The 27,462-nt window shown below is 49.5% G+C and overlaps 2 protein-coding genes and 1 long non-coding RNA gene across 4 annotated transcripts in view; 2 read left to right on the top strand and 1 right to left on the bottom strand.

Annotated features, from left to right (window-relative positions):
* HOXA3 (homeobox A3) overlaps positions 1-21,398 on the top strand; it is a 46,855-nt gene extending 25,457 nt beyond the window's left edge. The window contains exons 3-6 of one of the 2 annotated variants that reach the window (XM_025379169.1): positions 519-702; positions 4,945-5,027; positions 16,815-17,460; positions 18,856-21,398. In XM_025379169.1, the coding sequence (XP_025234954.1) occupies positions 16,935-17,460; positions 18,856-19,661 (1,332 nt within the window). In that variant the 5' untranslated portion in view covers positions 519-702; positions 4,945-5,027; positions 16,815-16,934 and the 3' untranslated portion in view covers positions 19,662-21,398. Of the gene's footprint in view, positions 1-518; positions 703-4,944; positions 5,028-8,025; positions 8,106-16,814; positions 17,461-18,855 lie in introns of those variants that run through there. The other variant, XM_025379170.1, reaches the window with a different exon arrangement.
* LOC112620504 lies at positions 4,702-6,651 on the bottom strand. The gene is made up of 2 exons (XR_003118539.1): positions 6,395-6,651; positions 4,702-5,662 (listed from the first exon to the last, which is right to left on the bottom strand). It is a non-coding gene; the product is annotated as an uncharacterized LOC112620504 (long non-coding RNA).
* A 3,409-nt stretch (positions 21,399-24,807) lies between the features above and the next one.
* Positions 24,808-27,260, top strand: HOXA2 (homeobox A2). Its single transcript, XM_025380663.1, has 2 exons — positions 24,808-25,508; positions 26,153-27,260. The coding sequence occupies exons 1-2, from the start codon at positions 25,115-25,117 to the stop codon at positions 26,890-26,892; spliced, it is 1,134 nt and encodes a 377-aa protein (XP_025236448.1). The 5' UTR covers positions 24,808-25,114; the 3' UTR covers positions 26,893-27,260.
* Positions 27,261-27,462: the final 202 nt, after the last annotated feature.

Here is a 27,462-nt window from a genome sequence, read left to right on the forward strand (position 1 = left end):
AACTGTCACCTGGCCTTGATAACGTGCAGCTTTGAGGTTATGTAGTAATTTTAGCATAGATGGGAGTAGGTGCTCACCTGCCTCTGCAACATCAGAGAATTTTTAAACACATTTTTTTTTCATTAGTGGCAAAACCCTTTAGCCACTGTCAGAGCTGTTACCCCTTTCACCCCTGCTGCCCTGTGTGTGATACAAACAAGGGTGATCAGTTCTATACCCACAAATCAGATTTGAGAGGAAAGTGATAGATACCAGTCTCTGAGGAGCCAAGAAAATTCGGGAGCAAACAAATACACACTTACCTTCCCAAATCAGGAGAAACCTGGCATAAAGTGCATTTTATAAGGTGTGAATGGGTGCCAGGAATTTCTGGAGGCAATGTAACTGCTGCTGAAACTTATTAACCCTCCCCCTACTAGACACACTTGTAAAACAAAATTAAATCACGCTGAAAATAGCAATTTTCCCAGGAATCATTAATCACCTCAAACAATAAATACTTCTTTGTAATTCAACAGCAATTCTGAAAGGCATTCTCTGGGAAAAGTCTGTGGAAGAGAGAGGGATCTTCTTGCAAATAATGTGGTCTCAGGCAAGGACACAGCATCTTGGCTGTCTGCTAAAAAAAAAAATGCCTAGACTCTCAGTGGAAATTGAGTGTCAAGCTGCAAAATCTCAAATGGCAGACTATCATCATTTAAGGTAAATTCTTACATTTCTCCTTTGTGGGAAAAGAGGGGTATGGGAACATTCATTAGCTTCATGCTGGAGGCAGTTGTATGAGGATGAAGGGGGTGACTTTCTTTCACTTGCACTTATAAGTCTACCCAGAAGGGGAAGATAGAGGATTGAGATCATTTTTTCTGATATTACAGGACAAGATGGCTTTTTTGTCCCAACTGTATTGATTATTAAGGTATTGGTGAGTTTTACAAAACCAAGATTATAGAAAATGATCCAAATGATTGTCATTTCTTTAGTGTTGTTTTGCCTGCTTCAAATTGTCCTTTAAGGGCGTTTGTTATAAGAGATTGGAAAATCCTACTTTGTACTTCAAAATCATGCATTGTCTGCCCTTTGCTGGGGCAACCTTAAGAGTTCACTGAGAGGACAAATTTTCTATCTCATTAATTGTTTTTTGTTTTGTTTCGTTTTAAGCAAACCCTACTGGCCCCTCAAACCCTTGACCTTTAAAGACAGTATTTTGTGTAAGCTCTATAATTTTACCAAAACAAGCCTTACATATGCTCTCCTCTTCTCTCTTTCTCCCTCCCTCCAATACACACTCATCTGCTTTAGTCACAGAGCCAAGTTGGGCATAACTCTGGAGATAAAAGTTTTGTCAACATCTGAAATCAACCTAAATCGGATAGGAGACACTTTAATGGTCACAGTTTGAATTAAGTACTTAACACTCTCCCCCTTGAAGAAAAATGGCACTTTGCAGGCTTCCTTCCCTAGTTTTGTTGAAATCTACGATATACCCGGTGTTTTATTACAGCAGGAATTCAACTGTGACAGGCATAGTAGAGTACTTAATACCCAGGATGGAGCTCATGGGAAGATTACCTAGATGGATGGGGGAGGAGGGAAGTCCCTTTGCATAGCATCTCCGACTTCATACCCAGTTGTCCCAGGGGGTCCCATTCCCCTACATCTCAGCCTCCTCCCTGTGGGGTGGGGCGGGGTGGATATCCCTATCTTTCCTCTGTCCCCTTGTTCCCCTAAGCTTCCAAACTCTGCTTCTCTCCTCACTGTTGCCTTCCCTCTAGCAGCCCGCATAGAAACAGATCAATGACTCTTTAGAATGAAAGAGAAGAAAAACCCAAAGAATCAATGTAGCAAAAAGGCCTGGGGCTTCCCATCTGAATGAGTGGGTTCTGTGCAGGCAGTAGGCTTTCCTTGGCACTCCCTTGGTTTCTGCATCCCTAGACACAGTCTTGTATAGAAGAACACAGGCTCACCTTTCTCAACTGCTGCTCTGTTGCCCCTTCTCTATATTATACACTGTCCCAAGAATAATTCTGCTTTGTGTTTCAAAGAAACACATGGGCTGGAAACAATAGGAGGAAGAGACTTGTGTTCTGTTCCCTTGGTGGTATGAGGGAGGCTGCTGTGGCTGTCTTGAAACCCTCTAGTCTTCAACTTACAGAACTGGCACCTCTTCTGAAGACTCCAAATTCATGGGGAAACCCCTTCCCTTTCAAGCCAGCCCCACTTTCTCTGGGATTGATTCCTGGAATTGAAAGAGATTCCCAGATTGAAAGACTGTCCAAAGTGAAGGAGACCTGGAGGCCATTTTGCACAGATGAGAAAACTGAGGCAGCTGAATGATCCTCCCTCCACCGTTCCTTATGTTAATGAGTATGGGGTGGAATGCAACCTTTAGTCTCACTCTAGAGAGCAGTAAGGGCACAGACATCTTTCCTCTTAGGAAGGTATTCTGCCAGGAATGGAGGTATGCATCTAAGCTTACACTTGACCTGGGTGGTCACAGGTGTGTACATCCAGAGAAGAAGGATGGGTTCTTGCCTCGTGGGCCATCAAAGCTGTTGGGGAGATTTTGTAACCAAGCCACCCTAGTCATGAAGCTCAGACAAGTGGACTGGCCACTGGGCTCAGGAGGAGACAGATGTCAGGGCGCCTGGGAGAGCAGAGGACTCCCCACTATCCACAACGGTCATAATCCCAGGATGACTAATTCTGTCAGGCTTGCCCTGCTATTTCGATGGTGGTGGCTTGCCTCGGACCAGGGCAAGGATGAATGTGCCCCGGAGGCCTGCAGAGCCAAACAAGGACCCTGGTTGCAGCTGATAAAGGTGTAGCGTCTGTTCGAGGGAGATATTGAAATTGTAATCTTTGAGGTCACGTGACTCATTAAATAATTAATGCAGATCGTCAGGAATGGATCGGAGTCGTCAGGGCCTCACTAGGAATGAATTTCTCAGAAGTGAGACTCCAACTTACCATTTGATTTTTAAAAACACACACCCTCAGATTTATCTCCAAAAGCTTTTAACTCCTTCAGGAAGGCAGGAGACAGCCCTTCGGCAGGGAGGACGGAGCTGGCGGGCCCTCGCCAGGTCTTGGGGCTTTTTCCGCAGGGTTTCTGCGAGTCCGGGGAGCGCGCCGCGTCCGGGGAATCGTGAGTTCGGGCTTGGGTTTTCTGCGGTCACATCCTGGCTTTGGTGATGAAGTGGGACGGATGCGCAGACAGTTGGTAATGTTCTGATTCACGCTGGGGAAGGCTGCAGAGATACCACAGGACGGGCGCGCGGCTTTGTTCAATTTTCCCGGCGTTCATAAATCACCCGCGCCGGGCGAGCGAGGGAGCAAGCGAGCGCCAAAAACTCGGAGAGCGAGGCCACGGCGGCGGTGGCGGCCATTGCAGAGTGAGAGACCTGGGCAGCATCTCTCTGTGACTCATTAGTCTGAACGATTTATGGGGGACAGCAGCCATGAATATTAGACTTGGGGATAAGGAAACAGCAAAAATAATAATAGCCATAATAATTACATACTCCTAAGTGTCACACAGGGGAGTGCTGGATGGAGGCATAGCGGATCTTTATCGGGTGAAATTGAGAGGCAAAGTGCGGGATGGCTGAGTCCACCTTGCTCACGGTCATTCCAGGATCCCCAAGACCAGTGGGCACTCCCTTTGGGGACACAGAAAGCAAGTTTGAACAAGAGAAAGGGGGCGCAGCGTGGATCTTAAGTCCTTTTCCTTTGCTTTGTGGGGGCTGCGGGTCGAATGGTGGCAGAGCGCAGCTGCTGGTGTGCGGCCACTTGTTCAACGTGCTCGGGGGGCTCCAAAGCCAGGGGTCAGGAGACTCCTCGGCTATTTGATAGCCCCTCTTAGTACTATCTACAGAATTGCATGAAGGCAGACAGACAGCGGAGGGCTGGTTTGGGGCAGGCTGGGGTAAGAGGTTACCTGGGTCTGAGTGAAGGGGTAGTGGGGGCAGGGATAGGTCTGTAGACGCAAAGGGCCCGCAGAGTCCCAGTGGAGCGCAGAACTTCTCCAAGCCAGGGTCCGGCGAGTGGACGATTCTTTGCCCCTTTCCCAGCGTCTCCCACTCCCAGAAAGCTGACTGCTGGATCGGTGACCATTTGTTGGTTAGAGGGCAAGAGAGGGTTGCAAACATTGTGAGGGACGAGATTTGAGCAGAATCAAGGCATCAAATCGGCCTGTGGCCGCTGCGCAAGGCCAGGCAGGAGCAGGGCCCCTGAGCAGGTATTGTACCAGCCGGCGTCCCTCCCAGTTTCCAGCAATCTTAGCTGGCCTGCTCTGAGGGACTAGGTGCTGCGGTAGCCCCGTCAGCCCACTAGGACCTAGAAGGAACGCACCTAGAGTTGAATAAACCAGAAGACAAAACCTCCCAAGACTGCCTGTGGCCAGTGGACTGAGTTCGGGTCTGATTTCGCGCCAACAGAAATGAACACCATTAGTGAGGTTTCAGGAGAGTCCGTGATTGAATGCTCCCAGACAAGGCTTCCTTTTGTTAGGAAAGGAAAATCAAGCGAGCATTCACATTCTCCAAGTTGGGGTGCCTGAGGAGAGAGCTCTCTGAGAGCAGTCCACACCACCAGCAAAGCCACTTCCACCCTCTCAGCTTCCTCTACTTCATTTTCTTTCCTTCCCCATTCCACCCCCCGCACCCCCCTCCCCCCAAAAAAAGAAAGAAAAAGGAGAAAGTATGGGTGTGGAAATGGAGTATGTATTTATTTTACAAAAATAAATCACCATCTTCGGGCCATTTGTAGACTGGAACATTTCGAGCAATGAGTGCGCCGCATGGACGAGTGCCCTGGCGACTCCTTGGTGTTCGCGTCACCTCCAGGGCCACCTTGGCGCCCACAGGAGCCGCGCTTCCCACTCCCGGCCTCCAACTCCCTTCCCTCACAGCCGCCATTCACCTTCTGCTGTTTATTTGTCTGCAGAGCGCCTGGACACCGGAAAAGGCGATTCCCTGAGCGCCTGGAGTTGGAGACAATTTGTGGTTCAGATTTAAACATCTTTCTAGGTAAGCGCTGCTCCAAAACTCTTTGCCGCGTGGGACTTTGCACCAGGGCGGTTGGGAGGAGTTGGCCCTCCACGGTTCCTGGCAACCGCAGCCTGTTGAAAGAGGTTCTGGTCAATATTTAACTTCAGAGCAGTTTGGAATTGGATTCCTTTAAGCTTCTTGCCCTGCGAATGCGGGGCGTCAGGCAGACAAAGAGCCTACCCCAAAGCCAGCGATGGTCAGGAGAAGCGGTTGCAGAAGGCAAAGATGGGTTGTGGAGAGTCAGAGGGGGTGTGCTTATTTCTTCCTGCAAGCCCCAAACCACCACACTGAACTTCAGGGCAAAAGCAAGTAAAGGCCACGGGCACGGGCGCGGTGGCCGCTGCGTGGGCTGCTTTCCTTGTCGACCGAGGCGACTGAGGAGGCTGTGAGTTAAGAAATTGTCGACAGTCCCAGTCCCGCTGTTAAGGAAAACTTGTATCACTGCCTTGCAGTTCCTTAGGTCCTTTTGCCTTTCCTTCGGCATGAGAAAGATTGCTGTATTTCTAACCTTTAGGACTTCGCAGACAGCGGGTCTTCTCCCCTCTTTCATCGGGGCTCATCATGGGTTCTTCCTACGGGAACAGCATGGTTTTCTGTCTTGGCATTTTCTTTTCCTATTCGAAACAAGGGAAAACTCTTTTAAGTTATTTTCAAGTTCTGACTTAATTTGTCGTCTTAGTTTGGGATGCAGGGAGGCAATTACTGTGGTTTATTACCTTGTAAAAGATCCATAAATTACTTGCCTGTTTGGGGGAGGGGCTGCTGGAATAGCTTTCAAAAGCGTGGTATGAAGGAATGGGTTTGCTTTGTTCTTTCAGTAATTACTTCTTTTTAAAAAGTTTTGAGATTTTGTATTCTATTCCCTGGCCTCAGTCTTCCCTTAAATTTGCTCCCAAATAGATATCAGGTTGTTAATTAATTGCAACATGATATTCAGTGGTGCTTTAAGGCTGATATGGTGTTCTGGATACAATTATTTTTTCCAATAGAAGGTAAACAGAGCAATAGTCAACCTGGGTTACTTTCTCAGCTACTGTATGTCTGTTTATATCAAATATAGATGGAACGTTTCAGGAATTTGTAACTCTGTGTATATGATTTCCATCTCAGCAAACAACAGAACAATTGCATGTATAAATAGTTGCAGGAGTTTGGGGCCTTATGTAAACACAATATACACATCCACACGTGTCCAGAGAACTTGGCCCTTTTGTACTACCCTTGCACCCATAGGAAAAATCTCATGTTAAATAAGAATCTATCATACACACACATGCGCGCGCGCGCGCACACACACACACACACACACACACACACACACACAGAGTGCGCTAAGAGAGCCTTACCTGATGCTGAGTAGAAAATCCACTAAATTTAAGTAATGGGACAAAAATGTTAAGTGTACTTTTGACAGAGAAATCAGATTACAGTGTTTGAGTACAGATATATCTAATCTGCCAACAGCCTTGCAAATATTGACTAACGGTCTGTATCCTTGGTTGCCTGCTTTTTCCAAGCCAACTTTCCCCCTATTTTGGCTCTGGTGACCAGGACCACAGCATGAGTCCCAGCCCAGGCCAAGTTGGAGGCCGGTGAAGTGAGTGAAGAGGGACTGGCAGCTGGGTTTTTAAAAGGCCTGTAGCTTTGCTCCAGGAAAGTGGATTGCAGAGTGGCAAAGGAGAACTCTCAGCTGCTGGTTCCCCAGATAGGCTGCCCAGGCCAAGATCTCACATAGAGAAGCTGCTTTTTTTTTTTTTTTTTTTAACCTCAAAAGTTAAATGTCTTTTGACTTCGCAGATTTTTTCCCTTCTCATCCCACCAAATCACCCCATCCCACCCTAAGTCGTTAATGTTAATTGTTAAACAGCAGTTGGAGCATTAACTGGGATGTTAGCAGCCCTGTGGAGGCCCCAGGCTGGAGCTGAGATGCCTCTGAGCTTTGCTGGCGTTAAGGCATTTCTCTGAAGCAGTACCAATGACTTCTCTCATTGATTTATGGCTTTGCTTTTTTTTTTTTTTTTTTTTTTTTTTTTTTGACAGTCTCGCTCTGTCCCAGGCTGGAGTGCAGTGGTGTGATCTCAGCTCACTGCCACCTCCGTCTTCTGGTTTCAAGTAATTTTCCTGCCTCATCCTCCCGGCTAGCTGGGATTACAGGCATGTACCACCATGCCTGGCTAATTTTCGTATTTTTAGTACAGACGGGGGTTGCACCATGTTCAGGCTGGTCTCGAACTCCTGACCTCGTGATCCACCTACCTCGGTCTCCCAAAGTGCTGGGATTACAGGCATGAGCCACCGTACCCAGCCAATTTATGGCTTTAAGAGTTTTCATTTGCTTGACTGTTCTGAGAGTTTTTAAGGGGGCCCCTTCTCATCTTTGAGTTGATGCTTCCTCAGAAACTTGGGGGTGGGGAGGAATTTGCCAGTAATACCTCCAGGTCCCTTTCTAGGGTATCTGGAGAGCTCAATGTGAATGATTGGTGAGGGGTATGAGGGAGGCAGCAGTAAGAAAGAGAGGAGTGAGTTTTTGGGGGACAGGAGAATGCTTTTTGGAAACCAGCTCTTAGTCCTGTCCTCTATCCCCCAAACCTGAGAGAGGCAGGTTTTCACTTGGAGTTCTTACTTTCCAGCTTGTAACTTAGATAAGAGCTGGAAAAGTTCACATGGAGGTTCTCTTCCAGCTACACCACAGATTGAACCTTACTGAAATACTGTCACCAGCTTAGGCCAGGACTTGCTTCCAAGGGATTAGGTCTCTTCTTTTATTGCCCTTCTGATTTGGACAACCCATGACCAGGTTCTCTTATTAAGGACCTTGCATTTTCATCAGACCCCTTCTGTTCCTCTGCAGGGGAGGAGTGAAGGGGAGGAATCACATCATGCACAGCCTCCTGCAGCTGCTGTAAGTGAGTCCTCACACTTAGGCACAGCCAGCTGAAGACCCATTCTCCAGGAACAAAAGAATATGGCCTGAGGATCTCACTAGCCTCAGAGCATTCTCAGAAATTCAGAAACTAAGACCAGAAAAGAGAAGATTTTTAGACGGCTCATGAAAGGGTACAGTGTTGAAATTAGTGAGCAATGTCACCAGGCAGAAGGCAGGAGTAGGGGTGGAATCAGGGGTGGGAGCAGCTTATTTGTTTCAGTTAGGTTCTTCCTGAGCACAGTTGGTTCTCTACTGGTTTTCTGCTCAAGATTATTTTGAGAGTTCTGAAGGGGGCTCTTTCTTATCTTTGAGTTTATGTCTCTATAGGAACTTGTGTGGGGATGGGGGTAGAATTTGCTGGTGGACACAGAATTGTCTTGGAAAAGTGGGTGGACAGACCTGCCTGTGGAGAGGTCCCAGATTGCCTTGCCTTGTTAACTTAAGGCACTCCAGTGAAGGCTGATTCTTTCTTTTCCTTTTATTTTCTTTTTTTTGGGGGGTGGGGGGAAGGTCTCTTGCAGAGCAATTAGATCATTTCCTCTGATATTTTTCATATTTAGAAACCTATAATTCCATGTATCACTCAGCTGTGTACTGAAGAAATGCTTAAGTGCAAGTTTGGTCAGGGCACTAGGTTTCTCTAGATTTTGCAAAACCCAGACCCACCACTCTATAGCCAAGCACATCTTTCCTAGTGGGCTCCCACTGAACAAAACCAACTGGACTTGGAGGAGATGCTTTAACCTTTTGTCAGGTAATTATGGTCCTTTTTGGTTTCTCTAGTGGCTGTGGTGTATGGTGTGTGTGTTAGCAAATTCCATACAATGGCAGGCTGTGAGGAAGTCCGCTGTCTAGGTCAGTTATTTCTGGGCCTGCCCCTTGCCTTTTGATATACTGGCCTGCCGGCCAGAGGAGACTGGGGTGCATGGGTGTGCAGGATCCAGCTTGTCCGTGGGTGGGAGGCTGTAAGGAAAGTTAAAAGGATTTTAAAAATGTGAATAGCATTGCTGTACCCTTGTATTTGGAATGTGTGTAAAGAAATGTAAGTGGAGATAAGCTTGTATGTCTTGCATGGCATTCATGGGGAGATGGCTCCCAGCATCCTATTGCTTAGACAGAACTCTTAAACTCAAAACTGCTGGTCAAGGTTCCCCACCTACCCTCCCCCAAAGCTAAATATTCTGTTTGGCAACCTAGTTCCTTCAGTGGTTCCATATTTCAAATAAAAGGATTTAAGTTGACGTATGACCACGTGAGCACATAATACAGCGCATTATTGTGGCATTTGGAGCAGAGACCCAGGCAGGCTTCGCCTGTGATTACGTTTTCTAGATTCTCTACAGAGCCAGAGCTTTCCTCCAACCCCCACGAACCCACCTCCTCCTTCTTCTTCCCCTTCTCCGGAGAGCGCTCTCTGAGCCGATTGCAGTTTTCAGCACTCATGGAGCGGTTCTGGGCGAGTTAGCCGATGGAAGTCGAGGCCATACCAGGAGGATGGAATTTATTTTAAGGTATTTCCGCTGATTGTTCATATCTAGAGTGAGTTATGGCTGTGAGAGACAAAGGTCAGGCGAGGAGACCCTGGCTCATGGACAGGACCCTCAGCCTCTCTCTTCCTTTGTTTCTCTTTTAGAACCGAAACCATATGAAAGATTCCCAGTAGCGCCTCAGACTCTGAGTTTAATTCCCTGGAAAGTGTTAGGGGTGTAAAGGAGGGGGCACTAGGGGGGCACCTAGGTGGGCCCAATGGCCCCCAGTGCAAGGGTGGCTTTGTCCATTGTAGCAGGGCACGGCTGGAGTCTCAGGAGCTGATCCCCAGGCAGAAAGAGGGTACCGAAGCCAGGTGCAGGCTGAGGTGGACCGGCTTGCAGGGCTAGACTGCCTGGGAGGCATGGGGGATGGGTGGGTGAGAAGAGGAATCTCTCCCCGATGGTGGTGTTTTCAGGCAGGGGATGGAGGGTTAGGGCTGACCTGAGCAGCCTGAGCAGCTGGAAGAGGGAAATCGATGAGGGAAATGTGCAGATGCGCTGCCATTTTATTGATGATGCTTCCAGGCACTTTGTTTAGTGCCAGATTGCAGAGCATGCTTCCCCACAAGCCGGACCCAAGGATCTGAACTGGAGGGCCCGCCAGTGTTTCCCTGAGCACCCTCTGCCCCAGAGGGCTGAAGAAAGACAGCTCAGACCTAGGAGAGCCTTGGGGTGGGGTGAGCATGCTGGATGCCCAGGGGCTCCTTATTCTAACATTCAGGAGACAGAGGAAGGAGGGAGCCAGGATTAGGTTTGGACTTCATCATTGTGCCTGATCTGGGCATTCCTTGTATACCCCCAGCTGGCCTGGAGAGTTCCAGAACTGGCCAGTGGGGCCTGGGTTGGAGGGAAGTCCAGAGACAAGAATCCTCAGGAAGCAGAGGCAGACATCTCTCCACTTCATAGCCCCCAAAACAGAGCTGTAGCCAGGGTGGAGGCAGATGAAAGTTAAAGTGCATGTTTCCAGATTATTGGGAATGCCCCAGCTAATTGGGCTTTGGGGACCCCACACTCCTGGGAAGGGTGGAAACCCCCTGGAAAGTGCAGGAAACTCTACTTTATTCTGCTCCTTGGAGTAGGGAAAGGGATGCTTATAAGGAGTCAGAGGTTGGATTTGCCCCTTTGACTTCTTAAAATATAGATTATTTCTTTCTGTACTTGAAAAAAAAAATCAAACCAGGCATCCCCTACTTGAGTGGGATTTACTACCCCAGAACGAAAGGGCCCTTCTGCTCTCTCCAATGGCGGCCTCAGCAGTAACCATGTTTAACTGAGGCCCTTTCAAGTGCTCTAAAACACCCCTTGGAAATAAAATGTAAGCTTTAATTGCTGTTCAATTACTTGTCAGCATTTCATATGATTTATGACCTAGTTCTGGCGCATTTTTGACCCAGTTAAAGACTCATAAATAATATAGTTTTGCTAGAAAGAATGAGAGAATAGAGGTCTGTTAGAGGCATCTTTTTATTGTTGCTTCAGTGCCAGCAAGCTGAATAAATATCTAAGGATGGACTCTGGTTCTATATAAAAGCATGCACAGTGAGAAGCCAGGAGCCACATTTATAGAGCTCAGATTGGTTTTTCCTCCCATGAAAGTGCTAAAGTCAGTCCATTATGTATAAACTATGAGATATCAAAAAAGGCTGGTTCCCTTCTACCTCAAAATGCCAGCTTCACCCTCACAAGCAAGTACATTTCCTCAATAATATTCCTCCCTATTCTGTGATTTTGATGCCTCTTCTTACCCACGATATTCCTCACCTTCCTCCCTGGCTGCACAGCCTTGGAATCGCCAGAGGCCCTCTTAGACGCCTTCAGGAGGACACCCCCTTGAACAGTAGTAAGGCACCACGGGCACCTTTGCTGCTCCAAGTATTCTTCTAGCGCTGAGAAAAATCTTTTCTTCTAGTTCCCCTAGATGAGAGATCGGGAGCCATGGGGATTTGGGGGAATTGGTGGAACCAAGGGGTCTTCTCAGTAAAGAAAAGCTCTGCGGTTTTGGCGGAGCCGGGTGAACTGCTGTGGGATTTGTCTAGAAAGGGCTCAGAGACGGCGGCCGGTAATTTCTGGAGGTGGAAATCAACAACCGGCATTTTCGCTTAAAAAACAAAACAAAACACCAGTAACAAACCGACAAATAAAAACATTCCGCCAGTATAAATTATTATTTTAAAATCCTCTCGCCTACGTTTGCTCCAAAGCCAGTCCTTTGGATTTCAGCAGAGCGGCTTGAGGCTGGGGCACCGACCATTTGCGTGCCAGGACGCCGGACCTTCGTCTTGAGGTCGGAGCCCCACTTCTGCCCGCTGAGGCCCGCGGCCCGCGAGCCACGTATCGGGGCGGATAGAGGCCCTGGCCGGAACGAAGCTCCAGCCTCAGATCTCCCTGGGCTCCCGCGGCTCCTCAGGTCCGGTCCCCGCGTTTTGCCCGGCAGGGTCTTGGCGCCACTGGAAAGGTATGCATTCCGGGCGCCCCAGCCCTAGCTCGGGCGTCCTCGGTCCCTATGGCCCGGAGAATCCCTTCTCCCGGCAGGTTCTCACGGAGAGCTGGCCTTCCCGGCAGCTGGCTTAGCTGAGAAGGCGGTGAGAGTCGCGTCAGCAGTTTGGAGGAGAAAGTGCGGGTTGATTATTGACCCACGCCTTCTTTCTTCAAATGCCACATCCGACCGGGCGGGTTTGAAGAGAAAATGCCGCCGAACGGATTTTTGCGGCTGGCTCTCACCTCCTACGCGGCCGGCTCCCCCTTTCAAGTTGCTCTGCAATATGCCATAAGGAGCAAGTGTTTGCTGTTTTGTGCTCTGTTTACAGCTTTGGGGCGCCGAGTCATAAATCTTGCCCAGCCATAAATGACAAAAACCATTGGTATGCATGAGGCCACCCTGGCCCGGAGTGTTTTTTGATTTCTCCCTTTTCCCCGGCTTTGTTTTTGCTCTAAGGTGACACTTTGGCTCCTTGACAGTTTAAACATACTACTTATATTTTTAACACCTTCCTTTGAGAAGGACCCGCCGTTGACGCCTTGGGATTGCAGGAAATCTCCATTTCTCTCTTTTTGCCACACTCATAACCCTTGCAGAGTTTGCTTCTGAAGCTGGGGGGCAAAGGAGGCTTTAGGAGGAAAATCATCCTCTTTCAAGTTGTGGCAATATTACCAGGCAAATTCGAACCTTTCTTTTGCCCAGCTCAGCGTTACTCCATCCCACTAATGAGGAAAATATGTATATGTGTGTGTATGAAAAACCACATATTCCTCTGCCCTGCGTGTGTGTGTGTGTGTTTATATATATATATGATATCAGTTTCTGTTGGGGTCAGAGCTTTCTCTGTCTTCCCTGTGGGTGAGCTGCGTGTCTGCACTGTGAAATGGGCACACGAGCCCTGGAGATCCGCATTTCTAAACACCCTTGTGTGTACCTGAGCCTGGAGCATCCCATTTCACTGCTGGAACAAGTGCATGTCTCTCCCAGGACACTTCCCTCCTGGCTGCTAAGATGTCAGCAATTTCTGCCTAAAAATATAACCAAAGAGAGCCCAGTTGGCTCTTTGGGGTCCCTAGAGAAAAGCCTTATCCCAGCTCCCCACACCCCCACCTAAAGATCTGTTTGGGGGTTGCAGGTGAAATAAACTGGGCAAAGTCTGGGAAACTCACTTTTCTTGGTTCTTTTTCCCCTCACCCCACAATTGGAAGTGTCCAGGGCAGAGGAATACGTGGTTCTATTCTATTCTCAAACGAATTCCTAAGAAATAGAGCCCAGCAAGATAGCCCCTTTGTGAGAGCCGTTTGTCCTCATTAGCATAATTTTCCTGGACTTTAGTGACGCCTGGGAGCAGGAGAGGGAGGGCGTTGGGGGGTGGGGGCAGGCTGCCCTCCTCCCGCCACAGCCGAGCTCCCCTTCTCCCTCCGGTACCTCCCCTCGCCTCAGCCCCATCCCCCACACCGGCCCGCGCTTCCCCAGCCGCCTTGGTCTCCCCTCCCGCCCGCCCCAGCACCCCCCACCGCACCCCCGGACCAGACGCTACTCCGCGTGTAATATTCATAAGAAACATACCCAAGTCGGTGCCACTAGCCCAGGCAGAGCCCGGCGCCGCACTAGCGCTTATCTCCGGGCCGCGGCTGCTGCCCTCGGGAAGGGCAGGGGGCGGGGGTGTGGGGGAGGGGTGGGTGGGTGGGGTGGGTGGGAGGGGGGTCCAAGCCGCCCCAGTCGGCCCTGGACGAGCTGTGCTGGAGCAGCGAGGCGGCCACGCTCTGCGCGGCGGTGACCGGGCCTCAGGGTCTCCCGCCCGCCTACCGTCTCAGCTGATGCTGAGGGTCGGTGCCCATCCCGCGCCGAGGGGACCCGGCCGGGCCGCCGAGCCAGGCCGGGGGCCGGAGCCGGTGTTTGAGCCTGAGCCCGAGCCTGCGCTTGCGGCGCTCGTCAGAAGTTAAGGTAAGCAGGGCCGCAACCGGCCGCTCCCGGCGCTGAATGGCGGAGTTTACGTCTCGGTGATTTATGGCTGCAGACTTAAATCTCGGTTCAAGAAGAGTTCACAAGCCGGAGCTTCCTTCCCGGCAGTGACTGATACCCTTACACTTCGAGTTCAGGCCGCTTTCCCATCCCCGCCCCCACCTCGTGTCTCTCCCCTAGCCCAGCCTTAACTTTTCTGGGTTGCAGAGAGAAGGAGAGGTGAGCAGGGGACTCGGGGCTCCTATCCGACGAACCCGCTCAGATTTGGGGTGAGGGAAGGCTAAGGAAGAGGAGGGAACGGGAAGAGGGAGCGATGTTTGTAGGACGGAGGGTGAATTTGGACACATCTTCCAGAGAAGCAATAGGGCTTGCTTCTTGCACTCAATTTAGCCTCTTCAACTCTTTCGGCTCTTGCACCTGGAGAGTATTGTCCAGAAACGGATCTTTGTGGAGGAATCTCCCCTTATCCCCAGCCTTTGCTTGGCAGTGCAAAGCAAAGTTTCCTGGCTGGCAAATCTCCAACTTCTTTACTAGGTTGCAAACTTTGGGGGCTGGGTTGGGGTGTGGGGATGTATGAGCTCCAAGGTAGTGGTCTGCTGACCTCAAACAATGGGAAGGATTTTGGTGGGATCCCAGACTCGAATTCATATTTTAAGTTTATGGGGGCTGTTGTATGCTCTTTGATTTTCAAAGATATTTTTGTTATTTTGCAAAACAATGCACAACTTGATAAAAAGACTTAAGTAAGTAGTAGGCTGGTATAACCTGTGATAATGGATTAGCAAGTCACTAGAAATATTGCATGTGCAAAATCAACTTAATTTTGTTTTATCTAATATCTTGCTGTTCGAGTGTCTAATTTTCTTAACCTGACATTTTATTTTACACAAGCCTGGTATCTAAAAAATTTATAATGGCCGACATTAACTCTGCCAAATGTAATAGGAACTGTTTTCAGTAAAAGAAAAGGAAATTGATACATTAAATTGCTATTCAGTTTTATTTTATCCTTTATTTACTTTCAACCATGGTATGTGTAGCTTCCTATTTCCAAAAGAGGAACAATGCTCCAGGGCTCATGATCACTGACAATAACTCTGGATAAGGGATGCTGTAATTTTTAATTGAGGTTCTGGAAAATTAATTGTGCCTGTTTTGCAGATGTTGGTCAGATTGTTGGCTTAATAATGAAGTCTAAAGGAGTCCATTATTAGCAATGGAATTATAATTATCTACTGGTAGATGCAATACATTATCTTTTTTTTCTAGTTAACAAAGCATCTAATATTCGTGGAAAATGTGAATAATTCTGGGACTCAATATATATAGTTGGACTGAATGTTAACCATTTTCTTTTGAATTTGTTATAATTTTCTTAAGTGGTCAGAGGGACTAACATTCCGAGTGTGTGTGTGTGTGTGTGGGGGGGGGGGGGTGAATATTTGAAACTCACATGGAACTTTTCTGTGCTGAGAACTAGAGGTTGACCATGCAATGGTTGAAAACAAAAAGAAAACAGATTGAACTTTTGCAAACTGCTTTCTAAATGAAAGAGGGTTGAGGGGGTTTTCAACTGCTTTTTAGATTTTCAGGGTTATCCTTTACTTGGAATTTCTGAAGCAGGTAAATAGGCCAAGTAACAAATATCAACAACAACAACAGTACACAAAGATCAGGAAACTCTGACAGGATTTTATGGCTTGTGCTTCCATCCCTCGTCCGGAGCCAAATGACCCCCATACATCAAATTACATAGCAGTTTCTAAGACAGAACCTATTATCGTTAAGTTGGAAGGAGAGTTCAAGCCGTGGTCATGGAGATGAACGCTGGTTTTTCAGGTTCCTGGAGGGTTTTTTTTTCTCTCTAATCCATCATGTTTTAACAGGTAGAATTTGATAGTTGCCCCGAATAACAGCACCTCAGAAAGTCCAAGATAGGAGGTTCTGGGAACCTCCTGTAACCGGGGAGAGGAAGTAAAGAAGTGGGGGTGGCTTGCTGGGAAGTGCCTAAGAAACAGGGAGAGGAAAGGAGTAAAGAACTCTCCAGGATTTTAGTTGTGACTTGCTGGATGGGGTGTTACTGTTGGTCCCTCCTGCAAACACACACACACACACACACACACACACACACACACACACACACGAGAAATGTGTTCCAACCAAAGTTTTCCCTCCCCCCTTCTTGACCACAAGGGGTTCATTTGGAGGAGGTGAGTCATATCCCCAGCAAGGTGGATTAACTGCCTAACAAGCTCAGCTTCTGAAATCCAGCATGGTTGGATGGGGCAAATTGCCTGAAAATTTTTTGTGCAAACCTCTTTTGGGAGCAGGAAGGTCCAAGAAGGAGCTGGGTGGGAAGTTACTCCATGTCAGGGCTCTTTTGACAAACATCAGTCCTAAAGCCGAGAAAACATTGGCGACCCAAGCTCCCCTTTGCCTCCTGGTTCCCTTCCCAAGATTCCCAGAGTGGAGGAGTCTTGGGCCCTCTGGAGGAGGCCAACGAGCAGAAACTAAGCGACACCCCAAGTTTCTTCTTCCCTGGAAAAGAAAGCTCCCAGCCTTGTTCCTTTCTAGCCTATCAAGCCTTTCTCCTTTGGACCCCGGCTCCTGAGAGTTCCAGCCCTCACTCGTTCTCCTTCTCTCTCCCCGGAAAATCCCCCAACTCCAGACGCAAGTTAAGCAAATATTTGTAGCTGCCAGTAAATTCCAGCGGTTTTTTATAGCGCGGCTCCCTGCGCCCGGGGCCAAGTCGTGCTGCTAAATATTGCTGACCACTTTTTCTTTTATGGCTTTCATGTCACTTAGCTATTGAGAGTAAGATGGATTTGCGCGGAGCCCTCACCGCGCTGCGCTTCTCGCCCCCCTAGGTCTGCGCGGGGCGGCCATTGGCGGCGGAGTGTCACGTGACCGCGGGGGCGTGCCAATGTGCGCCCTCACGAGTGTCAAACCCCTGTCAGAGTGTGCGATCAAGATCGTGAAACAACGCGATGCAAAAAGCGACCTACTACGACAGCTCGGCGATCTACGGTGGCTACCCCTACCAGGCAGCCAACGGGTTCGCTTATAATGCCAATCAGCAGCCGTACCCGGCGTCCGTCGCTTTGGGTGCCGACGGCGAGTACCATCGACCCGCCTGCTCCCTCCAGTCTCCCTCCAGCGCCGGAGGCCACCCCAAGGCACACGAACTGAGTGACGCGTGCCTGCGCAGCCTGAGCGCCCCACCTAGCCAGCCTCCAAGCCTGGGCGAGCCGCCCCTGCACCCGCCGCCGACCCAGGCCGCGCCCCCTGCCCCACAGCCGCCTCAGCCCCCACCTCAGCCCCCTGCACCTACCTCTGCCGCGCCCCCGCCTCCCTCTTCTGTCTCCCCCCCTCAGAATGCCAGCAGCAACCCCACCCCCGCCAACGCGGCCAAGAGCCCCCTGCTCAACTCACCCACAGTGGCCAAACAAATCTTCCCCTGGATGAAAGAGTCTCGACAAAACACAAAGCAGAAAACCAGCAGCTCTAGCTCAGGTAAAGGAGTGCCTTCTGGAAGAGGGTCCTCTGGCCTGGCTCCCGGTCCCGGAGCTACTGCCCACGACATCTAGCACAACCTAGGAGTGGTGGAGCATATCTGGAATTCACTGCTCCCACACCACTGCCCACCAAAAAGGTTTTCAGAGTCTTTGCAACTTAGGGAGGTGATAGGCCTCTGTAGGCTGGAAAACCCCAGAGACTTGCTGGGAGTCCCTCTGGACTTCTCCAAGGGCAAGTAGGGTCTAGTGCAGTTGGAATCCCTTCTTGCTCCACTCTTGGAGTTAGGACCTCTGTGCAGAAACAACCTGAGCTCCACTGTCTATCTTTTTAGCATAGCTCTTCTAATAAAACAGTGACATCCTCCCCATACTACAATGTGGCAGAATAAAAACAGGCCTAATCACCCTCCAAGACAGAATCAATGCTTTGCCTATAATCAGAGCCAATTTTTGCTCCAGCAGATGGAGTGGCTGCCTTACCTCTGGGAAGACCCTACTCAGACTTAGTACAATGAAAGCAGCCAAAGATCTCCTGGAGGAGGGGGATGCAGACTTGTCATCCTAATGGGAACCACATGGGCCTCCTGGAAGCAGGCTCCAGTAGAGGAAAGGCCCCAGGCCTTAGGCTTCCTAGCATTTTGGTTACCTTTGCCCCTGCCTTCTCCAGTTGCCAGTGCCCTGCTCTGAGCCTGAGCATCTGGGACCTCCATAGCTAGGATTTGGGGGGCCAGGGAGGACAGAACGGTACAAGATTAGTGGACAAAAGCCGGGGCAGGCTGCTTGATGACATAGGGAACCCTAAAGAATAGGACACGGCATGAAGGGCCTAGGCCTCCCCACCAGAAATACCTTCAATGGGATCTCTTCTTTGGGCCTTCTCTGCCCAAAGTTTGAGGTTTCCAGTCTGCCCATCTCCTCTGGGTAGAGAGAAAAAAGTGGCCAGTTGAAGCTACTGCCTAATTATTGTCGGACAGTGTGGGAGGGGAATGAGTGTGTACATTAGGTTTCCCACATTTCAGTTACTGTGAAGGGAATGGAGATGCTGAGACTGGCCCACAGGGAGGCTGTTGTCCGATAGGCCAAAGGGACCAGTAAATGAGTCAGAAAGTTAATAGCTCTAAAAAGAAAATCCAGACCAGGAAGGCAAACCGGGAGTTCTACTTCTCTGTCCTTTCCCCCTTGAGAAGCCTGTGATTTGCTCCTTGGCTGAATGGGGAGTACCGCTGTTTTACCCACCAGGAGAAGAGAAGAGCACCTAGTTCCTTCTTCTCTCTGGGACCTGACAGATTCAGGAACCTTTGGGGCCTGGTGGAAGGAGGGGCCGGGCTGGGTCAGGGGCTGGGCGGGGCCGCGGCAGCCCCTGACGCCGCTCTTCCTCTCTCTGTCCTCGCAGGCGAGAGCTGCGCTGGCGACAAGAGCCCGCCGGGGCAGGCTTCGTCCAAGCGCGCGCGCACGGCCTACACGAGTGCGCAGCTGGTGGAGCTGGAAAAAGAGTTCCACTTCAACCGCTACCTGTGCCGGCCGCGCCGGGTGGAGATGGCCAATCTGCTGAACCTCACTGAGCGCCAGATCAAGATCTGGTTCCAGAATCGCCGCATGAAGTACAAAAAGGATCAGAAGGGCAAGGGCATGCTAACCTCATCGGGGGGCCAGTCTCCAAGTCGCAGTCCCGTGCCCCCCGGCGCCGGTGGCTATCTGAACTCTATGCATTCGTTGGTCAACAGCGTCCCATACGAGCCCCAGTCGCCCCCGCCCTTCTCCAAGCCCCCCCAGGGTACCTACGGGCTGCCCCCCGCCTCCTACCCTGCATCCCTGCCCAGCTGTGCACCCCCACCACCCCCACAGAAGCGCTACACGGCGGCAGGGGCGGGCGCAGGGGGCACCCCCGACTATGACCCGCACGCTCATGGCCTGCAGGGCAACGGCAGCTATGGGACCCCACACATACAGGGAAGCCCCGTCTTCGTGGGGGGCAGCTACGTGGAGCCCATGAGCAACTCTGGGCCAGCCCTCTTTGGTCTAACTCACCTCCCCCACGCTGCCTCGGGCGCCATGGACTATGGGGGCGCCGGGCCGCTGGGCAGCGGCCACCACCACGGGCCCGGGCCTGGGGAGCCGCACCCCACCTACACGGACCTTACTGCCCACCATCCTTCTCAGGGAAGAATTCAGGAAGCACCCAAGCTCACCCACCTGTGATGGTGGGCTGGTGCTATGCGCCAGGAAAGTCTCCCCCCACCCACCTTTTTTCTTTGGTTGCTTTTTTTTTTTTTTTTTTAGGTTCTTCCTGCCCTTTCCTTCCTTCCTTCCTTTTCTCTCTTCTCCGCCCCCGCACTCCTTTCCCGGTTTCCCCCCTCGTTGGGAAGGCGTTTTTATAGTTTATGTGACGTAGCAATCTTGGTTGCTGGAATGGCTGTATCAGTAGCGATATTTATCTCTTCCTGCTCCTCGATAGGCCACTGGCCCTGCACCCTTTACCTTCTCCACTCTTTGATCAGAAACAGGGTATATGAACAAATTTTCTAGTCGAGTTTTCAATGTGAATTTGTTCGTACATTATGGCTCCCGAGGGGAAGCGATTACTTTTTTTAATTTTAATTTTTTTAATTGCACTTCTTATAAAGAATGAGAAAAAAAAAATCAAAGGCGCTTTGAAACAGGGGCTCCCTGTGCAAGGATGACTAAGTGTACGTCTTTCCGTGTGTGTATGCTGGTGAACAGTCAGATTTATTTATATTTTTTTGCAAGCATTGAATAATCTAAGTTTTAAATATTATTTATCCCCATCCGTTCGTATTTATATTAAAGAAATTCTGTACCCTGATGGTTCAGAGGGTTCTTGGGCCTTTTGTTCAATTGTGTATTGGCGTACTTAGAATTTTTTTTTTTATTTCAAAGGGAAGTATAATTCCTTTAAACGGTAATGATGCAATAAAACCAGAGAAGATCCAGCTTTTGAAAACAGTGATTTAGGTTTGTAACATCCGGCAAAACTGAAAAAAAAAAAATCTGTAAACGCGAAAAATACTAGATTTGTTTTGAGAATTCTACATTCCTTGCTGCTCACATTCTGAGAAACAAAAAGAAATAAAGTTTTTATTCTGAATAATATACGTGTTAAGAAGGGGTTCCTTGGCCGAAGACGTGGGTCTGCGTGGAATTCAGGCCGAGGCGAGCCGGCAGAGCAGGCCGGGCTCAGCAGCCCTTCGGCTTCAGCATGGGGCCTGGCCAGGCTATTCGCCTGGAAGCTCGGCGAATTCTCAGGATGGCGGCTGGGGCTCCACGCGGCTGCGGCAGCTCTGGTAACGCCGTGCGGCCGGCCCGCTGGGCTGCCCGGTTCCCAGCTGCTGCGGAGGTAGGCCGAGGGCGCAGGGGTTGCCGAGTGCTGTGCTCTAAAGAAACAAAGGCAGCCCGGCCCAAGGCGCAGCGGGAGCGCACAGGTGCCCCGCGGCCGAGCAGGGGGATAACGCAGGGCGGTCTTGTGCTCCACGCTCTTGCTCGGGTCAAAGCGGACCAACTAACGTCTAAACCTCGGGATTAGCCAGCCGCGCAGAGGATGCCGAGCACTTTCCGGGAGCAATCGGACTCCTGGTCTCCTCTGGGATGCTTTGCAGTCTATTACAGTGTCAGAAGGAAAGAATGGTTCCTAAAATCTGCACGCGAAGTGAAACAGTTTGAAAGGGACTGAGGCTCACCCGGGTCTCCAGCAAACGGAGGACCAAGCTGGGGAGAGTCACCTGAGCCAGTCCCTTCCCTGGACTGCCTGAATCCCAGCATCAGCTTCCTACTGAATGTAGTATTTGGCATTCTCTGAATTTATTTCCTCTCCTTCCCTCCCAGCTTTCTTTTTATGGCCCCAGGGGGAGGGGGAGAGAGCAAGGAGATCGGTATCTTTGTAATAAAAATGCAATTTTATAAGTACTTTTTTGATTTGATGTTACAGGAGCTAAATATTACATTTCCACTCCTGGATTTAAGATAGGGCTGCTTACTGACTGGCTGGTAGAGGCAAAAGAAGGCACAGTAAAGGGAAATATTTTCATCTTCAGATTTAAGGATTCCTCGAGAAAGGAACCAAATTCAGAAAATGCAAACCTCAGACCTGCATCCCATCATCACCCGCTTCAGAACTGGAAGTGAGGAACTGCTTTCGTCTGGGGATCAAGAGCATCGGATGTGAGAAATAAATCCCTATTCTCCCTGGATTGTATCTTTCAGAGGCAGAAGAGGAAAATGTCGCCATTTTGTTTGCAATCCAAAATATCCATCATCATGGCCGTTATCTTCCCCCTGTGAAGCTCCCTCAGATTATTCTTAGAAGCAGGCACTGGAGCCATTTCTGGGTACTGCTGGGTACCAACGAGCTGCTTTTAGAGAAACTCCTCAGTTTAAGGAAAAGGCTCGGAGGATGCCAAGCCAGGCTGCTGCGGAGAGCTCAGTGTTTCTCTCACACCCAGAGGTGCTTTCCCCATATCTGTCCTAAGGCTGTTGAAATATATATATATATATATATGTATATATATAATATTATATATATCCTTTTTAAAGAGTTTGGGCTATGGGAGAAATAGATTTGCTCTCCGCACCTCAACCTCTGTGCCAAAATATGGCGCACCTCAGAAATGCAGAGGCTGCAAAACCAGGCTTTGTGAGGACTAGGGCTTCCACCTTTTGGTCACGCTGAGCAGATACAGGAGTCTTCTTTTAAGTAATCAGTTTAGAGACACGTGTAAAATTACCTGGAAAAATAAGGAACAGCTAGTAAAATTACCTAGAAAAATAAAGATCTTCATCTAAGGATGAAGATCTTTCAGGGATATCACTATTTGAACCCACTTCTGAAATCTACTCTTTAGCTGAGGGAGGGATGGTTTGGAGGCTTCCTCCTTCCCCCAGGGCTAAGATTTTAAAATGAGATTCTAATGTAATTTCCCATATCTTACCAGTCAAGACATCCATTTTGGCTTTCAAAGAAAAAAGTATTGACTTCACCCCCCCAGTTTCCTAGATATTAAAAAGAAATCCTTATTAAAATATCTCATGAGTTAAAGTAATAGACTTGGGGAAGATTTCAGTGTTGAGTGGTCAAAGAAAAGGGTTTTCTTCCAGATGGTATTTGAATTAAGGCGGCTGAGGCGGCAGAAAGCTCTCACCCACGCAGCCCCTGACAAAGCCTCAGAGATATGGGGGTAGCGCTGCTCCCTCTCTGCACCCCCCTTCCCTTAAGCCTATACTATTTTCTGGTAAAAACAAATGCCAAAAGCCGCCATCCCAGAGTCCGCAAAGCACCCTTCCTAAAAGGAGCCCTAATCTTTTTCACTGCCAAAATATATATTTTTAAAGACTAGTTTTCCTTATTTACTTGCATTTCCTGCTCTCCTCTTTGCTCGGTCACATTTTATCTTGGAAGGAGCTGGAAGCTGAAATGTGTTCTTAAGGGCTAGAAGCTGTCAAGGCTTTTGGTGAGCAAGATTGATCGCGCCCAGACTTCCTTCGGAGCTTTGTTTGGAATAAAAGCAAGAAAACTAAAAAACCTCACATTTTCCGAAATAGCATCTCCATCTGCAAGGCAGTGCTCTGGGCTCGTCAATGATATAGGCCACTTATATCTGATTTCCACCCCAAACCCTCTTTGATGCCGGCCTCAGAGATGGGGTCCTGCCTTTGCTCCTTGGTTGGCCTTTCTTGTTTTCTACGTAGATTTTTCTCCCCCTCCAACCTCTCTCTCCCTGGCCATCAGAATGATTTATTTTCCTGCCATTGATGCCTGCCGGCCTGGGGGACTCTGATCACTTCGTCTATATCAAAGGAAGCAAAAGCGAATCACCATCCTCAGGGTTTGGGGGAGAAAAGAGGTACCTCCAGATCTACCTCTCAGCCTCCTTACCTCTTTCTGGCTTGGTGGATTTTTAAAAAATTATTTTTTGGTACCTAAAGGTGTTATCTTTTGAACCCTCTAGCACCGTCCAAGATGCGCTCAGTCTCAAGTCTCCGAATTGGAAAAAGAGAATGAAGGAGAACGAGAATCTTTATAATTCCTCCTTGGGTCGCCTCCTCTCCCCCGCAGTGCTGTTTCCCACAACAGAACCCGGAAGCAAACATCCCCGGTGCCCAAGGATCAGGAAGGTGTGGGAGGCAGTTCAGGCTGCCAGGGAGCACTCGCTGTATCTAAACCAACCAGCCCCCAGCCAGAGCGTCAAGGACAAGAAGAAGGGTAGAAAAAAAGAGAGAGGGAGGGAGAGAGAGGAACAAGCATCTTCTCTTTCCTTGCTGGTAACTTCCAACAGACTTTCTGGAAATCGGAAATACTCACCGCACCCGAGCCCTACGGGTATGAAACCCAGAATGCCAGGAGCCGCACGCGCCTGCTCGGGGCGGCATTTCTTTGGCTGGCCGCCGCCCTGGCTACGGGGATTTGGACACATGGACCTGGGGTTGTTGTCTCGCTTGGCACATGCATCTTTCTCCAGCCACTCCTGAGAAGTTGATGGCGCAGGAAGGTCGGGAAGCTTTGAGAGCCGCCTCCCGTTTTCCGCTTCCCGCCGGAGCCAGATGCAAAGCTGCCGTGGAATAGCCTGCTAACAATGGGCCGGGGGCACAGACTCTGGGCTGCACACTGGGAGGGGGGCGAGAGGCTGCGGGAAGAAGGGGAGGCGGACATAAGAGAGAGGGAGGGAGAAAGGGGGAGAAGAGGAAAAAGAGGGAAAAAGACAGGCAGGAAGCAAAACAGACCGAGAGAGATCAGTTTTGGGATCCAGGAACTGGTTTCAGGAAAAGTGAAGGAGGAAAAGGGAACGAAAAGGAGGACCCCCTCCCAACCAAAATCTTTCTTTTCTTCTCTCTTTTCTGTCTTCTCTTTCTCCATCTCTCCATCTCTCTCTTCTTCCCTCTCTCTTTATTCTCCCTCTCGCATCTCCTCTCTCCCTCTGCTCCTTTCTCCTGCTTTAACAGAACTTATGTGGCTGGGATGCAGGGCCCTCGGGTGTCAAAACTTTGAAGATTAATGGATTACTTTGTTAATGACTGCAGGCGTCAGACTGAGGTGCTTAAATGATTTGTGAGGTGCGAGGCGTCTTCCCGACAGTCCCAAACAATGCGCGGAGTGTGCGGGGGAGGCAGAGGGCAGCCGCCGGCGGGACCGTCAGCAGGGCTTACACTCGCACACATTCACACACACATACTCCCAGGCGCACACACCAGATCCTTGTAGATCAGGAGGCGCTCAGGCACCCTCGCCCCCACGTACTCCGGGACATCCCCACCCACACCAACATATATGTATTTTTGCCCTGAAAAAAGTGTAAATAAAGCCTCGCTGGCCCCCAATGAGGCGTTCCTTCCCGACTTTTTTGGATCAATCAAACAGACAGTGGCTTCTTTTGATTAAAGCCCAAATTGTCATTGGGCAGAAGCAATCATGTGACAGCCAATTCGGTCCAATTTCAACCTTGTCTCCATGAATTCAATAGTTTAATAGTAGCGCGGTCCCCATACGGCTGTAATCAGTGAATTAGAAAAAAAACACCCTAGCAGCGATATTCTATGATAGATTTTTTTTTTCCTCTGCGCTCGCCTTTTTCCTGGGCCTTGCCCCCCCAAAGCCCCTCCAAAAGAGGGAACTTTTTCTCTGAGGGGGCTCCAAGGAGAAGGCCATGAATTACGAATTTGAGCGAGAGATTGGTTTTATCAATAGCCAGCCGTCGCTCGCTGAGTGCCTGACATCTTTTCCCCCTGTCGCTGATACATTTCAAAGTTCATCAATCAAGACCTCGACGCTTTCACACTCGACACTGATTCCTCCTCCTTTTGAGCAGACCATTCCCAGCCTGAACCCCGGCAATCACCCTCGCCACGGCGCTGGCGGCCGCCCCAAGCCGAGCCCCGCGGGCAGCCGCGGCAGCCCGGTGCCCGCCGGCGCCCTGCAGCCGCCTGAGTACCCCTGGATGAAGGAGAAGAAGGCGGCCAAGAAAACCGCACTTCCGCCGGCCGCCGCCGCCGCCGCCGCCGCCGCCGCAGCCACCGGCCCTGCTTGCCTCAGCCACAAAGGTCAGTCCAAAGACTTGGCCCCAGGTCTCCGGGACCCTCTTCCTTCTCCGGGCTGCCCCGAGAGTGGCTGTTGGGGGAGGGGAGAGTGGGCTGGGAGAGAAGGAGGAGAGGGAGAGATGCTTGGTTGCCTTGTCCTTGCCCCTGTGGGCTCAGGAGTGGGTTTGATGGAGAGGAAAGGGGATCCTGTGCTCTACAATGAGACATATATATTTTTAGGAAGTGGGGGGAAACTTTCCCGAACTTGTGTAATGTGGGATGATTTATTTGAGTTGGAACTGACCTCCTCCTGTCTAGTTGTCCTAGAGTTTGGCTTTTTGACAGTAATGAAGAGTGATAGATCGCTCTTGCTCAGCTAAGCAGCTGATGCATTAATTATAAATTGTGTTGTGACTAATATAAAGTTTGCTCCCGGATGAAGAGGTTGAGGGGAGTCATAGGCATGAATTCAGTAGACGAGGAGGAGACCGGGTCTCCCCAGGCTGGGCTCCCAGGAAAGGCAGCACAATAGCTCTACTGCATCCAGGGGCGGCCATTTTGTTGCAGTTGATCTTTTCTGCTGTATTTATTCTCCAGTGGAATAACCCCGCTCGGACCCCTCCACCTCCAACTGTGCGTGTGTCTCTTGTTGGTTTCCCTTTCCGCAGAATCCCTGGAAATCGCCGATGGCAGCGGCGGGGGATCGCGGCGCCTGAGAACTGCTTACACCAACACACAGCTTCTAGAGCTGGAAAAAGAATTTCATTTCAACAAGTACCTTTGCAGACCCCGAAGGGTGGAGATTGCAGCGCTACTGGATTTGACTGAGAGACAAGTGAAAGTGTGGTTTCAGAACCGGAGGATGAAGCACAAGAGGCAGACCCAGTGCAAGGAAAACCAAAACAGCGAAGGGAAATGTAAAAGCCTTGAGGACTCCGAGAAAGTAGAGGAGGACGAGGAAGAGAAGACGCTCTTTGAGCAAGCCCTTAGCGTCTCTGGGGCCCTTCTGGAGAGGGAAGGCTACACTTTTCAGCAAAATGCCCTCTCTCAGCAGCAGGCTCCCAGTGGACACAATGGCGACTCCCAAAGTTTCCCAGTCTCGCCTTTAACCAGCAATGAGAAAAATCTGAAACATTTTCAGCACCAGTCACCCACTGTTCCTAACTGCTTGTCAACAATGGGCCAGAACTGTGGAGCTGGCCTAAACAATGACAGTCCTGAGGCCCTCGAGGTCCCCTCTTTGCAGGACTTTAACGTTTTCTCCACAGATTCCTGCCTGCAGCTTTCAGACACAGTTTCACCCAGTTTGCCAGGTTCCCTCGACAGTCCCGTAGATATTTCAGCTGACAGCTTTGACTTTTTTACAGACACACTCACCACAATCGACTTGCAGCATCTGAATTACTAAAAACATTAAAGCAAAACAAAGCATCACAAAACAAAAACCCCTTTGACCAGGTGGTTTTGCCTTCTTTTATTCTGGAGTTTATTTTTATTTTCTTCTTGACCTACCCTTCCCTCCTTTAAATGTTGAGGATTTTCTGTTTAGTGATTCCCTGACCCAGTTCCAAACAGAGCCATCTTTTACAGATTATTTTGGAGTTTTAGTTGTTTTAAACCTAACTCAACCACCCTTTATGTGATTTCCTGAGAGCAATATGAGACCTGCAAGAAAGTGATCATCTAATTGTATCTTCACTTTCTTTTTATTTTTGTATTACATTAGGATGCATTGTCATGCATATTTTTTGTAGAATAAATTCTCCTTTCCTATAAATAGCTTTCTTATTTTTCTCCCCTTTTTCAAGGCTCATAACAGTTTCTTTTTCTTCTTTTAGTCTAACTTGGTAAATAAAATTCTAGTCACAATTTATCCTCTTTTTCAATTTTAATACATTTATTAAGGCGGCATGTTCAAAGTCTTCAATGGACAGCAACAAAACAGAAAGCCAAAAAATGACTAGGGCTTCTAATAAGT

The sequence above is a fragment of the Theropithecus gelada genome, chromosome 3 (assembly GCF_003255815.1).
Source record: "Theropithecus gelada isolate Dixy chromosome 3, Tgel_1.0, whole genome shotgun sequence".
NCBI classification, from domain to species: Eukaryota; Metazoa; Chordata; class Mammalia; order Primates; family Cercopithecidae; genus Theropithecus; species Theropithecus gelada.

Excerpts from the sequence above, each read along its gene's own strand:
- HOXA2 (XM_025380663.1), top strand. The coding sequence starts at position 25,115 with ATGAATTACGAATTTGAGCGAGAGATTGGTTTTATCAATAGCCAGCCG. Across the intron at positions 25,509-26,152 it reads TGCTTGCCTCAGCCACAAAG|AATCCCTGGAAATCGCCGAT; the intron begins GTCAGTCCAAAG and ends CCCTTTCCGCAG.